Source organism: Chondrus crispus, genomic scaffold, assembly GCF_000350225.1.
Source record: "Chondrus crispus Stackhouse genomic scaffold, scaffold_38, whole genome shotgun sequence".
Classification (NCBI taxonomy): Eukaryota; Rhodophyta; class Florideophyceae; order Gigartinales; family Gigartinaceae; genus Chondrus; species Chondrus crispus.
The window spans coordinates 377948-392092 of record NW_005179318.1 but is presented as its reverse complement, the minus strand read 5'-3'; the positions used below and the strand labels follow the sequence as shown (position 1 = coordinate 392092).

The following is a 14145-nucleotide window of genomic DNA, read 5'->3' as shown; positions in this document are numbered from 1 at the left end:
GCGACAAAGATTCATTGTCGGTGCTGTTTTCAAAGTCAAAGACGGATCAAGGAGGGGAGCGGCCCCGGGATCCCAAACACGTGTATGCTAACCCTATGATGCCCGAAGTTTGTCCTATTTTAAGTCTTGCGCTCTATTTTACAAGCACGCGCATTGATTTTACGACGGACGAACTATTTGCGGGAGGGCACCAGCAAGACAAGATTTTGAAGGCATTTCATGCTTTACTGCAGAAGCAGGAAGTAGCCCAGCGTTTGAGAGAAATAGGGACACCGCCAGCCTCTGAGCTTGGGAGCCATTGGCTCAGAAAGGGTTCCAGTACGTTTGTGTGTAGTGGCAGCGTTGCGGCACCGTCGATTGTGGCCGTGTGCATAAGATGTGGATGGACGCTAGGCAGTGTACAGGACAGGTACTTTAGGTACGAAGCTGCTGGTGATTACTATGTTGGCCGTACGGTGGCTGGCTTGCCTCTTTCTAGTGCCGCATTCGCCGTCCTTCCGCCCCACTTCCATCGTGATGACGAGGAAGTCGTTACAATACTCCGAAACCTGTTTCCGGGCGCTTGGGGTCGCCCGCGCCTTCGTGAACTTCTATCAATCCTTGCTGCTTCTCTCGTATATCACAAGTCATATATACGCAAAGTGCGGCCGTGCCGCCGGACAGCAGCAGCGACAGCTGCAGACGGGCGTCGGCGGGGCGGCGCGCGCGCAGGGCCTCGATGCGGGCGCGCAGGGAGGCGTGGTGCGCGAGCACCGCGGCCGTGCTGCTCGACGGGGCGCGCGCGGGCAGAAGCAGCTTGCCCGGCATGGCGCTAGCGCGAGGTGTGCTTCGACTTGGACGTCGGGTGGCGGCGGTCCTTCGAGCGGTGGTCCTTGGAGCGGTGGTCGCGGCGCGGCGTCCGGCGGTAGTCGTTGCGGCGGCGGTAGCGCCGGCGCGGCCAGCAGCGCGGGAAGGGGAGGGGGATGGGCAGGCAAATGAAGCAGCAATCCAGCTTGGGTGGGTGACGGGAGACGGGGGCGCTCTTGCCGGCGTTTGGGGGGGGGATCTTGGGTGAGAATGGTTCGGGTCCAGCGGAGGGGATGGGTACAGTATCAGCCCGCGCCCGGAACGTGCTGCGCAACGATGTACCCTTCCCCAAAAGGGTAATTTGGAGAAAAAGGGTAATTTGGAGAGCGTTGATTTTTTCGAAAAATATAGTACTGTATGTTGAACCGCACAGTTGTGAACGGGAAAGGAAAACAGGCTGAATCACGCCCAGTGCTGCAACATGGAACCCCCGCTCTATATTTGACACATGGGGAGCCCAAGAACGCCAAGTTGCTGCTGCTGCTGCCAAAGAGGCAAAAGAGGAGCTTAAGAAGCATAAAAAGGCACAAAGAGAACATATGAGGCCTCAAAAAGAAGAAGCCAAAAGGATGACAAAGATACGAAAATTGGCGATTTCCAATGCACCAGCTGCTTTCCCCCAAGGTCTTGAGTGTTCTGACCGGTCCAAGCGATGCAGATCAGCACCGGAGACCGTAGTGGCATCTTTGGGAGAACGTTCCATGGAAGAGAACGATGTCGTGGAGGCGCTGGTCACGCTTCATGCGCATGACATAGACACTCCAAATTGCCCTCTCCTTCCTCAAAAGGAGGCCACTTGTGATGAATAGACAAATGTGAATATCTCAAATAATATCCGTTTTCTGACCGATCTGAAGCTACCAACGAACTTTGGACCCAGTTTTGTATGTCATGGGGCCGAGCGTTTTGGTATCCTACTAATAAATCTGTTTGTTTTTGCCATATTTCAAAGTTTACTCCAAATTACCCTATTGGGGAAGGGTACTTGTACAGTGCACTTGTACAGTGCACTGTACAATTGTACCGCCGCATTGCGCCTGCGCAGTACAGAAGGTCGGTGGCGCCCAATTTTATTTGGTAACCGAAGGCAACCGCGCCGGGGTAGGGTAAACAGCCAATATAGTGGTCCAAGTGCACGAATCAAAACGTTACAGGTGGCGCAAGTCGACACACACGGGACGTACACGTGGACAAGTGGAATCCGTGGCCAGCACTCGAAACACGTGTCTCGATCTACTCTCCAAGACATTCTATCTCGAGGCAGTGGATCAGCCCCTTCGCCAATCGATTGCAGTCCAATCTCCACCCCGGTCCGTCTCTGCAATCCACACCCAACCCTTTTATCTAACTTGCACCAAACCCAACCCCCCACCATCCCTCCGCCATCCCCCCACCATCCCTCCGCCATCCTCCCGCCATCCCCCCGCCATCCCCCCACCATCCCCCCACCATCCCCCCACCCCCTATCTGCCGCACCCCTCGCCCTCCCCATCGTCACTCCCACCGAACCTACCAACCTCCCGCACCTCACGCCATGGTTTGCCCAGCCTTCGTCCCGGCCCTGTCCACGGCGCGCGCGTCCGCGTCCGCGTCCATCCTGACGCGCCAGACCTCGTTCGTGCGGCCCCATATGCGCGCGCGCGTGCGCGCGCCGGGGCGCGGCGTGCGCGTGTCGGCGCCGGCGATGACGGCCGCGGCGAGCACGTCGACGATGACGTCGCCGCCGCTGATCGACCTGCGCGGCAAGAAGGCCCTGGTCACGGGCATCGCCAACAACCGCTCCATCGCATGGGGCATCGCCCAGCAGCTGCACGCCGCCGGCGCCGAGATCGGCGTCGCCTTCCTGCCCATGAACGACAAGGTCGAGGCCAAGGTCCGCACGCTCACCACCCCGCTCGAGCCCTCGCTCTTCGTCCCGTGCGACGTCACCAAGCCGGAGGAGATTACGGGTCTCGCCGACTCTATCCGCGATCAGTGGGGCGGCATTGACATCTTCGTCCACTGCCTCGCCTTCGCCGATAGGAGCGATCTGGAGGGCAATTTTTCAGCCACGAAGAAGGCAGGCTTCGAAAAGGCTCTCGACATTTCCGCCTACTCGCTCATCGAGATGACGGGCGCCTTGCGTCCGTTGTTTAACGAGGGTGCCTCGGTTGTCACCATGTCCTACATCGGCTCTTCGAGGGTCGTGCCCAACTATAATGTCATGGGTGTCGCGAAGGCCGCCTTGGAGGCCTCCGTGCGCTACTTGGCTTCCGAGCTAGGCCCGGACGGCGTACGGGTAAACGCCGTGTCGGCCGGTCCCATCCGCACCCTCGCTTCGTCGGCTATCGGCGGCATTCAGACTATGATCAAACACGTTGAATCGTCCGCCCCGCTGCGTCGCACTGTCACACAGATCGAGGTGGGGAATGCCGCCTCTTTTCTGCTCTCAAGTGCCGGCTCGGGAATCACCGGACAGGTCTTGTATGTCGATGGGGGATACGAGATCATGGGAACGCCAGCAGACATGCAATGAGGAAAGAGGAAAGTGCATCAGAGCATTGCTCGCCTTTATTCCCCATTTCTTGCGCTTCCGCCGCGCCTGGTGTGTCGTGGGGGGCGTTCGTCGATGCAGGACTATTGGGACGTGGGTTTTAGACCTTTGCGCATCTCCCCGAACAAGTCTTTCGGTTTTGCGCCTGGCCCGCCCTGTTCGTTTGTGTAGAGTTGTGAACGGTCAGATATTGCCAGACATCCGGCAGCATTAAACTAAACGCGCGCCTGAGATATTCAAGAGGTAGCAGTGGACTATCCGTCGTGTGGACCAGCGGGCAGATGTACTTACTTGCCCGGCTCCTTGCTTCTGTCCTTCTTTCCGATGTCGAATGCCGAACGGCAGCATTGCCGAGGCTGATGCCGTCCCGATGCCGATGATGTAGAGGGCAGGACGCGCTAATCGGTCGGCGGCTCCCATTGTTGTGAGGGATTTGCTTTCGGAAGGCCACTTGAAATTCAGCTAATATCACAGCGCCTCGCAAAATTTAAATGATAGTTGCAGTCTAGGTAAACCTCGCTTGGAAGATCTGCTCGCACAGATTGAAATTGTCAAAGATTACTTGGACAGCGCACTGAAAAAGTGTAGGGTGGATGGGATTGTCGATAACCAGTGTGAAAGAATGCGATAGCTGTGGGAACTGAAGGGACAAGATGACTTGAAATGCGCAACCGTTACTTTGGGTGATTTTACAAAAATGTCTTTGTTTTTAGAAAATTTCTCCCCTGATCCTTCCTCTTTACGCATCAACATGCGCGAAGAGGAAGAATCCGTGCTGCAGGTGCAATAGGCATATCAGTCCGCGATCCAATTCGCAGCTCTATGTCCTGACAACAAAAAGGACCTCACCCAATTTGCTTCAGGCCTTTGGAAAGACCTGCGGCCTGGCTCGACGCAATGAACGCGCTTTTCCGTCGGTGTGCGCCACTGCGACGGTTATGCACCGAAGCCGCTGAAGTTAGTCCAAAACCAAACCGCTGCAAACAAAAGACCATCGCGGAGGTCGGTAGCTACTTGCCAGATCGCGGCGTCGGCATGAAGTTTACCCGACTGTTATGGCTTCGCAACGGCTATGAACAGTCCTACTGGACCGTCACGAAAGTCGTGGAAAAGAACAAGGGGAAGCTGCGGTATTACGGTAGAATCACTTGGAAGGGCGTCGAGGATCCTCAGGAACGACCAGTGCGGACAGGGCAGAAGAAAGGGTGGCGGTATATTTTGGAGGGAGATCAGAAGACGCTTACAGGCAAGACCAAGGATGCGCCCTCATCGCAGTATATCAATCGAGGGCTGCAACAGGGCACTTCTGAAAATTGACTCTAGTGCAGCAGGCATATCAAGCTGCCAGCACTCCCAACTTTGTCTTGTCTCACGTGCTTGCCCTACCATTTGTCTAGGTGAGAAGCGAAAGAGCAATTGCTCAGTCTCGACCAAAGCGAGTAATGGGCCAGGGAAGAGAGAGAGAACCAATTGGTTTGCCCTGCCCCACTCTTCCTACCTATGAATGGGTTCGGGTTAACCAACACCCTTCCCGTTTAATACATCGCATTACTCCAACTCGAAAGTTACAGCGTCGACTTCCGGTAGCTTCTCTTGAAGTAGCATTTCAACACCGTATTTAAGGTTGTTGGGTCCACTAAAGGATACAATGACTTCGCCATCATCGACTTCTAGAATTTTAACAGTCGCACCGAGCCCTTTCAGTGCGTCCCGAACTTCGTCCAGAACAGCCTCGCATGTAGCAACACTGAGTTCCCCAGGAGCTACCTCTGGTGCAGAAACAGCCGTTATCTCTCCGATGTTTTCCCCGAACTTTGCACGTAACGACTTTTCAATACCCATTTGCATAGTAGCGGTCGCGCTTTCGCATGAACCACAGGCGCCTTCCAATTGCAGCTCAACTCGTTTAGAGGCAACATCTACTGCAAGCACGGAAACATTTCCACCGTCAGAGATGAGAAAAGGGCGCACTTCTTCCAGCACAGTGTCGACATTGTCCTCCGTGAGCTCAAGAACCTCAACGGGCTGCTGGGTCTCCACCTGCGCGCTCTCGAATGGGCTGATGATCGGCTCGACCACAGCGACCTCTGAGGGCAGCAGGCTTGCTTCCTTCGCAAGCTCCGCATCAGACTCGACCCATTTCTCGATGTTTCCTTGCGGTACGCCTTCATTATCTCTTATCCAAGTGTCGACGACAAGCTTCATGTCCCGCGCCGTCGGCATGGCGAAAGTCATGACTTTGACGAAGTTGGCAACGTCTGGAGAGTGGTTCTCGACGTGCGTTAGCAAGGACTTGGCAACATCCCGGCTCATTCCGACATACGTCAAATTTCGTTCGCCATCCATGACTCCGTAGACACCTGCGACTGTATCGCCTTCCGTTCCTGCTATGAACACGGGTATCGGTACGACGCGGGTGCCATCATCCTGATAACGCAGGGCAGCATCTGACTCAGTTGCGGGTTGTGCGCTCGCATACCACGCTGCTCGTGGCCGCGCGCAAGCCGCTGGGCGCTGCGCAGCGCGAATTCCCCGGGACGAAACTCGGGGAGGTTGAAATGAGCCGCGGACAGGTGGGCCTGAAACTACAAAGGCCATGGCGCCGTTGCGAATGAGAAGGAAACGTTGAGACTGAAAGTGAGGGGTGGTGGAAGAAGTTGGATTCTGTGGTTCAATCTCGGAAATTTACGAAGTCAAAAAGGGCCAATTTCATACTAGACGGGCACACTAATCGTAAGTCTGTCGTTCTAGGCGATCCTGCTTGAGCTTTTCAACGCGCTCGCGCAGATAGGGGTTCCAGACGTCCTCCTTTGCCTGGAGGTCTTCTGGAAGGTAGGTCTGCTTGACGTCGAGATCGATGGCGCGCTTGAGACGTTTGTTCCGCATTTCAACTTCTTCTGGGGACAATTTGGTCAGGGCCTGCTTGACCTCGTCGTCGAATTCGTTCAACAAGTCGTCGTACCGCAAGCCATACCGCCGGAGCTCGCGTCCCACGCTCGCTTGATAGGCGCGTGCGGCTGTCGAGACCATGCTGTGGACGCCGGGAATCTTGAGTATGTATTTGGCGATCGACATGACGGATGGATTGTTGCAAACGATCGAATACCTCGAGGAAGCCTTCTACGTGGTCTTCAACTTGAAGCAATTTGAAAAGGCTCCCGTGTTGCTCGCGTAAAAGTGAAATGGGGGACCGGTACGTTGGCACTCGGGCAAGGTGAAGGCGGAGGCGTACCTGCTGTTTTGCCTTTTCGAGGGAGCGATTGCCTCTTGCGGTGTGGGGAGGAGCAAGGCAACTGGACGATGTCGTTCGTCGATTGCTGGGCGATTCATTTCAGGATCACTTACACTAAGCTGTAAGACGTTTCTTCCTGTGTTTTTCGTCACTCAATCAAGTACTTCCAAGTGGCACTTTTGACTCCCATCACTGCTGATCTTTTTCGCAGTTAGTTTCGGCATCGCCAGCATTGTTTGCAGGCAGACGCCCTTGCGGAGCTCTTAGCCGTGACTCCAGATTTCTCTATTGCCTGACATGTTTTCAGCGTTTGTGAGCTCTTTTCCGCTACCGCGAGCGGCCCCCACACGACGGGCGACTTGCGGTGCGAGACCGCGATGCGTGCCAAAGGCGGGAGCGGAAAGCTGGGACAAAGCGGCGGCCTGGGAGAAAACACCACAGATGCCATCAAAGGGGGTTCAAGAAATCGAGTTCATCATCAAACAGGATGGGACAGTCGAGGAGAGAGTGACAGGTCTTCGAGGGAAGAATTGCATCAAGGTAAGGAACACAGCGGAGTAACTCTGGCTGTTTCTCAGGCCAACTGCTCGGGCATGTCTAACATTTTGCATGCGTTGTTTAACGGCGAGCACAGCTGACGGAGAAAATTGAAGCGGCGTTGGGGCGCGTGACGTATACGGAGAAGACTGAAGATTACTTTGAGACCGAGTACAACACCGTGCAGGAAACGCAGGAGGTGAAGAACATCGTGCCGCCGGAGGACCCGCTCTACGTTTCTGACCCGAACATATCGTCGTGGTGATGTGCTGCCTCTGTGAGAGCACAAGTGGCGCTTTCGGTTGCTGATGTAGAGTTTTGCTACGAGATAGAATTTTTGCACACTTGAGAATGCAGATGTGCGAGTCTGCTGCCACAGGGCGACCTGGAAAAGATTAGGATAACATTTGTTTCTCACTCGGTACCGTGCAATTGCCACGCTTGCAGTCACAAAGATGTTGAGCATGAGCATGGCTCCGTCGCGAAGTCGCCTCCATGTTTGCCATTCCGTTTCTTTTTGCTCACTGCAGGTATTTGTTGCAAGACGAGTCGAGAAGCCCTGCGGCGCAACATCGGACGGGCGTCGCACCTTGCGAGTGCACCGTACTCGCCCACCGTATCGGGGTAGGTGTGTGCGACTCGCACGCGCCTAGGCCGAGATGGTGGCACGACTGTGTCACAGCGATGAAGCGGCATCCGCGAGGTCAAAACAGCCTGGTAAGCGCTGACCATCATGAGCTGAGACGGCAGCAGTGCAAACGCTGCCGTGCCGGGTAGCCTTTTCTCGCACTCGCGATAGCACACCGTGCTCGTCGTTAGGAACGGCCCTGAGGGTCAGGGCCGTTCCTAGAGGTCCCAGAGGGCCTGTTTGTTTCTGACAAACAGGTCGGACGCGAAAAGACGTCGTTGCTGGCGAGTGGGCGCGTTTGTATATGTCGGGCTCCATCGTGACGTCACATGCGTTCTTTTTGGCAGTGAACCTACATCTGCCTCAGGCGCGACCGGCCGTCCACTTCTCAGGCGGGGGCCTGGCACGACGGGGTTCGGTTCGGAGCGCTCGCCCTCGTCTCGATGTAGAGTGGTGTGGTGCATCGAGTTGCATCGCTCGAGTGCAGTGTGACGTCATCTGCGAGACGGCCGGTTGTCACACCGTCACACTGCGACGACTCTCCAGGCATGCCTCATCTGCGGTCCTACAGTATGTTTCGGCGGAAAGTCCATGACGAAAAATTCTGTACACGTGTAGACAATCTGCGATACTGTAAAGAGTTTAGAATTCTGTTCTGTACACAGAAAAAATCTCCAGGCATGCTTCATCTGCGGTCACCGCAGAACCCGTTGTTACCCTTGGTAGTACCAAGGGTATGTTTCGGGCCGAACGGCCCGCAACTTCCGAAACTTTCGGCGGAAAGTCCATGACGCGACAACAGACAATCTGCGACGGGTACTGTTTACAGTACAGAAATTTAAACTCTTTACATAAAGAGTTTAAATTTCTGTACACGTGTACATAAAAAAAACTCTCCAGGCATGCTTCATCCGCGGACCGCCCAAAATTGCCAAAAAGAACGCATGTGACGTCACGATGCAGCCCGACATATACGAACGCGCCCACTCGCCAGCAATGACGTCTTTTCGCGTCCGCGTTGCCAACGAGGCCGCCAAAAGGAGCCCCCCCTTTCTCTGCAAACGACCTGCGGGGGGGTACGTATCGTCGAACTAGCCTACATCTACAGTGCTGGTTCCCCTCCAAGGTCGACGTCCTTCCGTCGAATACTAACCCTACCGCATTCCCCAACACTTTGTAGCTTCAGCTCCACACCAACGTTCAGCTCCCCATCCTCTCAGCCTACCCTCCTTCCCCGCCCCCGCTTCTCCAGCATGCCCATGGAAGGGAAACCCAAGGCGCTGTCCGTGCTCGGCGTGGCGCTGGACGTCCTTCAAGTCGGCTTCGCCATCCTGGTCGTCGTGCTAGTCTCGTGGAAGCTCACCAACGTCAGCATCGAGGGCTTATCGCTCAAGTCCTCGTGCATCCTCAACGGCTCGGACGACGGCTTCCTGGGCGGCGCCGCCTTCTGCGCGTACGCCATCGTCGTGGGCATCGCTTCCCTCGTCGCCAATGCCATCTTCGGATGCCTGCGCAAGCTCACCAACTGCCTCACCCTCAATATGTGCGCCGCGTCCAGCGTCGTCACTGTTATCGGCGACACCCTCCTCGGCGTGTGGTGGGCCTTCGCCTTCGGCCTGTTCGTCCGCAGAGGCACGGCCGCTAACAGTCTCGACCTGCCCGAGCGCGGCGCGAGGGACGGCGTCATCGCCGCCGCGTTCGGCGCCATGATCTCTTTCTTCGCAGATGTCGTCATCACCGTGGTCGGCACTGCTATGTCTTAAACAAGCCTTTATTTCGGGCTGTGCATACCTACGCTTCGTCTCGTCGCGGACCCGGGTGCGAGCGCCGTTGCACGTGGCTTGCCGTACGTAGATATCATTCGCCCCACGGCTGCTAGGTCGCTTCTACGCCCACCCCACTCGGTCGCGCGGGATGAGGCGCAGCTCCGAGCCGTGTTTCAGAAACACGTTTCCTGTTCAAGACCGCCGTGACGCAAGGGAGGAAGGAGGAGATGCGAGTCAGGTTGCGTCAATCGTCATTGCGCGGAAAAAAGACAGGCAACTGGGGAGCATGCATGTTTCATACCAGCACTCTGTTGCGGGTTGATGCCGACCCCGTCATTAGTGATGATGGCGCTCGTCGCAGACGGTACCCGAAACTCCTCCGCGGCAAACTTAAGCACCGCCGTGAACGGCGCTTTTTCCGGCACGTTTACTCTATTAATTATTAGCGTTCATTCCATAGCAGTGTGGGAGAGGCACAAGACCGCAGCGTGGCGTTTAGAGCTTGTAAATTAGTATCCATATCTCGTGCATTTCGTTTTCTTGGCAAGGTGTGCCAGTGGTCGTGCTTCGACTTACACTTTGAAGGGTAGCTTCGGGTCCGAGGTCAGCACTATCTTGAAAGTCACTTTGCCGCTGTCCGCCATTGTGTGTGTTCCGTCACAGAGACTTATCGGCTGTTCTTGGCAGTGCTATGATGTTGCTTGAAAGCCTTCTGTGGGGGAGGTGGGCGCTTGTGCGTGGAGGAGTGAGGGAACAACAAACCTCAGAGCACTCGCACTGTAGCCTGTCGACCCTATAAGACAATCAACATTTGATTTTCTTTTTGAAACATTTTCGGAAATACTTTCATCTCTTTTGCCGAAACATGAAATTGTTTTGTGAGCTTCAACCCTAAACCATAACCCACGTGTCATACTTTTCGGGTCGGCGGCCGGCCGTTGATGCCATGCCATTTCTGATCCAGCTTCCGACTCACCCTCCGACCGGTTTGAAACTTTTCTATCACACACCGCAACAACTCCGACCCACTTCCTTATCCACGCCCAAACCCTTCCCATCAAGATGTCGGCCGTTCAGGGAAAGCGCCGTACCTTCAAGAAGTTCACCTTCCGGGGCGTCGATCTCGATGCGCTTCTCACAATGAAGCCGGTTGAGATCCTTCCGCTTCTTTCGTCCCGCACGCGCAGAAAGTTTAACCGCGGCCTCACTCGCAAGCCTATGGCCCTCATCAAAAAGCTGAACAAGGCTAAGATGGAGGCTCCGGAGCACGAGAAGCCTGAGGTCGTCAAGACCCATTTGCGAGACGTAAGTAGTCACACCGGCGCATTTTCCATCCGATTGTTGCACTTCCGGCGAAGAGACTGCGTCCAATCTCATGTTTCGCATCCCTCTTTCCGGTCTCGAGAAGCGTTTCTTGAAACCAGCGTACTAATGCAGCGGTTTCTATCATGTCTGGCGTTACTGCGTTTCAATACGGTTTCCATGTGCGTTTGCCAATTCCCTCTTCCATTTGCGTTCTTCAGATGATCATCATCCCGGAAATGATCGGATCCGTCGTTGCTGTCTACAACGGAAAGAGTTTCAACTCGGTTGAAATCAAGCCAGAGATGATCGGAAGCTACCTTGGCGAGTACAGTTGCAGCTACAAGTTTGTTCGTCATGGGCGACCGGGTATCGGTGCAACCCATTCCTCCCGTTTCATTCCTCTGAAGTAAAACTTCACGCTCTGGGCTACTATTCAAATTGAATCTGTTTGAGACTGTTTCCACTGCCTATTTGCCATCTCCCTCGCACGCGCGTCTATCCCTGTCATTTTGGGACCCTATGCCCCCTCTATCTGCGACGCAATCTGCGAAATCGGAGTCCTATTGATTTCAGTCGCGCTCCGTTAGGAATCTGCCATCTGCGGTGCTTGGGCTTGGACATTGATGTCGTGTGCTTCGCATACCGTAACGCATGCTGCAGTTCAACATCGCGCTTAGTGCACACCAGGCGAGCCGCGACGTTTGGTTTTTCAGCGCTTTCCGTTGTGTTTATGGACTTGTCCGGTGAAGAAGTCGCGAACTGATAGCTGTCGCTACAGAAGACGGGGTGTAAATTCGTGCTTTGGTTGAGAAGAAGTACCGGTTACTACAGCAAAGGCTCCGGGTGTGGCTGTCCGTCTGTGCAGGCGGCAAGAGACGTCCTTTGTGCGTCTTGAAATGTTCCTGAAGCAGTATTCGGAGAGCTTCTGTATGGGGCATGAGTTGCTGCTTTCTCTGCCTTGCCTACGGCCTACTGCTGCCATCCTTCTATGAGATGTGGTATAAATGCGTTCATGCAATATTACTTGAGCAATCCCTAATCCCCCTAAATCCCCTAATCCCCTAAATCCCATTTTTGAAGAAAGGGAGAGGACTGGGATTATGACGGGTGGCTCGAGTGTTTCGTGCGGTGTGATTCATATTCTCATGGTTCACCGAAGGAGCCCAGAGGCAGACAAGTGCACGCATATCCAGCGATTCTCTCGCCGTTCACTCACGATGCTCTCCGACTCGAGAAGGGTATGAGCCAAGCCGTATCAAGTTTTGACCGGGTTGTCGAAAACTTGGTGCGGGCGGAAACAATCCATCGCATTTGATGTTTTTTTGAAAATATTAGAGGCACGATAAACACTTGCATTAATTCCGTCAGGCTGTAGGATCACGCAGCCATTTCCAACCCGCAAATAAGAGTTGAACATCACTTTGACAGCAGCGAACGACAGAGCAGCAAAGCACCATAGAAAGAACACCTCTTGGCGAAGCCTTTTTGTGTCTGCCAGTTGCATCAAATATCGGTCGAATTGCGTGCCAGCAGAAAATGACCTCGACCCAAGAAGCCCAGACCCTTCAGGATGACGGCGTGGGATTCTCTGTAGCTCCAAGCCCAAACTGTTTGCACATTGCTTCGCCTTCTTTCGAGATATTCCCAGAAATCGCCACTGCCACCACCAACTCTCACGGAAAAGCACCGCGAAGAAATCTTTACCTTGAGAAGTGCGCGTGCAACTCTTGCGGAGATCCCGAAGAAAGCTGGGTTTGTCTCTCATGCGGGGTTTCGGGATGCAGTCGATACAAAGCCGGTCATATGGTGGCACATGCCAATGATGCGGGCAGTGACCATGCCGCAGCTGTCATTGCTATTAGTCTCGCTGACCTGAGCATTTGGTGCTTCGCCTGTGATGACTACATCACTCACCCGAAGCTAGAGCCCATTTTTCGCGAGTTTCATCTCGGGAAATTCGGACGTGCTCCAACAGGAGAGCTGCATAGTGCTAATAACGAGGCGCATGGCGCTGTGCTAACCATGGAGACAAGCGCTACCAATTCGAATCTCTCACCGGATATGTCCAAATCGTAACGTCGTCAACAGCTTTGACAGTATTATCAGATCATTTCACACAGTATGGTCCTAATGTGTTTTTGACGACGTGACGTACTTTAGGTCTAATTTTGGCTATCTATAAGGTAGTCTTTCTCGCTGCGAGCATGTGCCACGTGCAGGAGAACCTATGCAAAGAATCCTGACTATTAGGTCGCACAACTAGTCCCAACACCACTTTCACTATCACCGTTGAACTACTGTACCAAAGAAGACAATATTGTCCCGCCATGCAGTGCCTCGGAGTCTAGAGTACGTCCGAAACGAACATCTCTCGTCTTTCTTGAACAATAGAGTGATGCACCGAACGTTGCCCGAGGTCGCACGTCTAGCCGTTCGAGTTTCGTCCAGATTTATAGCTTTGAAAGAACATGCGTGACACTGAATTTTAATCGCGAGCAGCGGTAGAGGAGGAAAAAGTGTGCGTCTGCCGCTCTGGGCCTTCCCGTTTCGATACAAAAGTGTAGCGTGCTCGCCAAGCTTTGAAGGGGGCGACCGCAATCCTCTGACCACTACAGGTGTACGGAAATCGTGGCATTTGAGTTGAACTACCAGTGATCCATCCGCGGTAAGACGCAACTCTTGGAAAACTACGGGTCTAAAGCAGCAAAAACGATGAAACGGAAAGCAAATCCAAATCCCAGGCAGCGGGCGAGGCGTGAATATTCTCCTCCGTCACGAAGAAAGTGACGCCTTCCCAATAGAAAGGCATCCAATATCAATTTCGCACACCTTCGGCGCGTCTACGCAAGGCCCGAACGGGGGATAAATACTGGTAATGTGAGCATTTCCGATTTTTAGTCCAATGTGTTCCAGCGTGCACTTGGGGCTGAACGTGAAGTCTGTCGTCACCACTTGTTTCAGGCACAACCGAGGAATAAAAGCTTGTGCTTGTCACTTTCTCGTGGGAGAGACGTCGTTGAAGTAAGGCAAAGCAATGATTAGCTTAGATTTAACGCTGGACGTTGAGAACGAAACAACACCCCAGCGTCTTCTTGATTTGGCTGTATCTCCAGAGCTTGCTTGCCGTGGGGTGATAATGCGCGCAGCATCTTCACGGCCGATATATTGCGGAATCCGTTTTGCAGGTAGGCCGCAGTCAGCAGGCTGATGTTGTGTTGTTGTTGTTGTTGTTGTTTGCAGTGATCTGCAAGATGGTGGACGTTAAGGAAAGAAAAAGCGCGTTTCACTTGCACAGAAC

General features: G+C 54.1%; 8 protein-coding genes; 4 read left to right on the top strand and 4 right to left on the bottom strand.

Moving 5' to 3' along the window:
* Window positions 1-2557: 2557 nt before the first annotated feature.
* Window positions 2558-3632, top strand: CHC_T00009325001 (enoyl-[acyl-carrier-protein] reductase [NADH]). XM_005718645.1 is given in 2 exon segments: window positions 2558-3361; window positions 3362-3632. The coding sequence occupies 1 exon segment, from the start codon at window positions 2558-2560 to the stop codon at window positions 3359-3361; it is 804 nt and encodes a 267-aa protein (XP_005718702.1). The 3' UTR covers window positions 3362-3632.
* A 754-nt stretch (window positions 3633-4386) lies between these two features.
* Window positions 4387-5977, bottom strand: CHC_T00006226001 (hypothetical protein). XM_005718644.1 is given in 2 exon segments: window positions 4387-4927; window positions 4928-5977. The coding sequence occupies 1 exon segment, from the start codon at window positions 5975-5977 to the stop codon at window positions 4928-4930; it is 1050 nt and encodes a 349-aa protein (XP_005718701.1). The 3' UTR covers window positions 4387-4927.
* Window positions 5978-6041: 64 nt separating this feature from the next.
* On the bottom strand, window positions 6042-6709 carry CHC_T00006225001 (hypothetical protein). XM_005718643.1 is given in 2 exon segments: window positions 6042-6499; window positions 6500-6709. 1 exon segment carries the CDS (start codon window positions 6707-6709, stop codon window positions 6500-6502), a length of 210 nt encoding a protein of 69 aa, XP_005718700.1. The 3' UTR covers window positions 6042-6499.
* Window positions 6710-6890: 181 nt separating this feature from the next.
* CHC_T00006224001 (hypothetical protein) lies at window positions 6891-7617 on the top strand. XM_005718642.1 is given in 4 exon segments: window positions 6891-6908; window positions 6909-7151; window positions 7246-7413; window positions 7414-7617. The coding sequence occupies 2 exon segments, from the start codon at window positions 6909-6911 to the stop codon at window positions 7411-7413; spliced, it is 411 nt and encodes a 136-aa protein (XP_005718699.1). The 5' UTR covers window positions 6891-6908; the 3' UTR covers window positions 7414-7617.
* Window positions 7618-9531: 1914 nt separating this feature from the next.
* On the bottom strand, window positions 9532-10283 carry CHC_T00009214001 (Ubiquitin-fold modifier 1). XM_005718641.1 is given in 5 exon segments: window positions 9532-9662; window positions 9663-9730; window positions 9844-9974; window positions 10119-10186; window positions 10187-10283. The coding sequence occupies 3 exon segments, from the start codon at window positions 10184-10186 to the stop codon at window positions 9663-9665; spliced, it is 267 nt and encodes an 88-aa protein (XP_005718698.1). The 5' UTR covers window positions 10187-10283; the 3' UTR covers window positions 9532-9662.
* A 253-nt stretch (window positions 10284-10536) lies between these two features.
* On the top strand, window positions 10537-11310 carry CHC_T00006223001 (hypothetical protein). XM_005718640.1 is given in 4 exon segments: window positions 10537-10604; window positions 10605-10847; window positions 11066-11257; window positions 11258-11310. The coding sequence occupies 2 exon segments, from the start codon at window positions 10605-10607 to the stop codon at window positions 11255-11257; spliced, it is 435 nt and encodes a 144-aa protein (XP_005718697.1). The 5' UTR covers window positions 10537-10604; the 3' UTR covers window positions 11258-11310.
* Window positions 11311-12383: 1073 nt separating this feature from the next.
* On the top strand, window positions 12384-13868 carry CHC_T00006222001 (hypothetical protein). XM_005718639.1 is given in 2 exon segments: window positions 12384-12923; window positions 12924-13868. The coding sequence occupies 1 exon segment, from the start codon at window positions 12384-12386 to the stop codon at window positions 12921-12923; it is 540 nt and encodes a 179-aa protein (XP_005718696.1). The 3' UTR covers window positions 12924-13868.
* Window positions 13869-13885: 17 nt separating this feature from the next.
* CHC_T00006221001 (hypothetical protein) overlaps window positions 13886-14145 on the bottom strand; it is a 522-nt gene continuing 262 nt past the window's right edge. Inside the window, exon 1 of the mRNA XM_005718638.1 lies at window positions 13886-14145. This exon is cut by the window's right edge and continues 262 nt beyond it. Coding sequence (XP_005718695.1) covers window positions 13886-14145 — 260 coding nt within the window.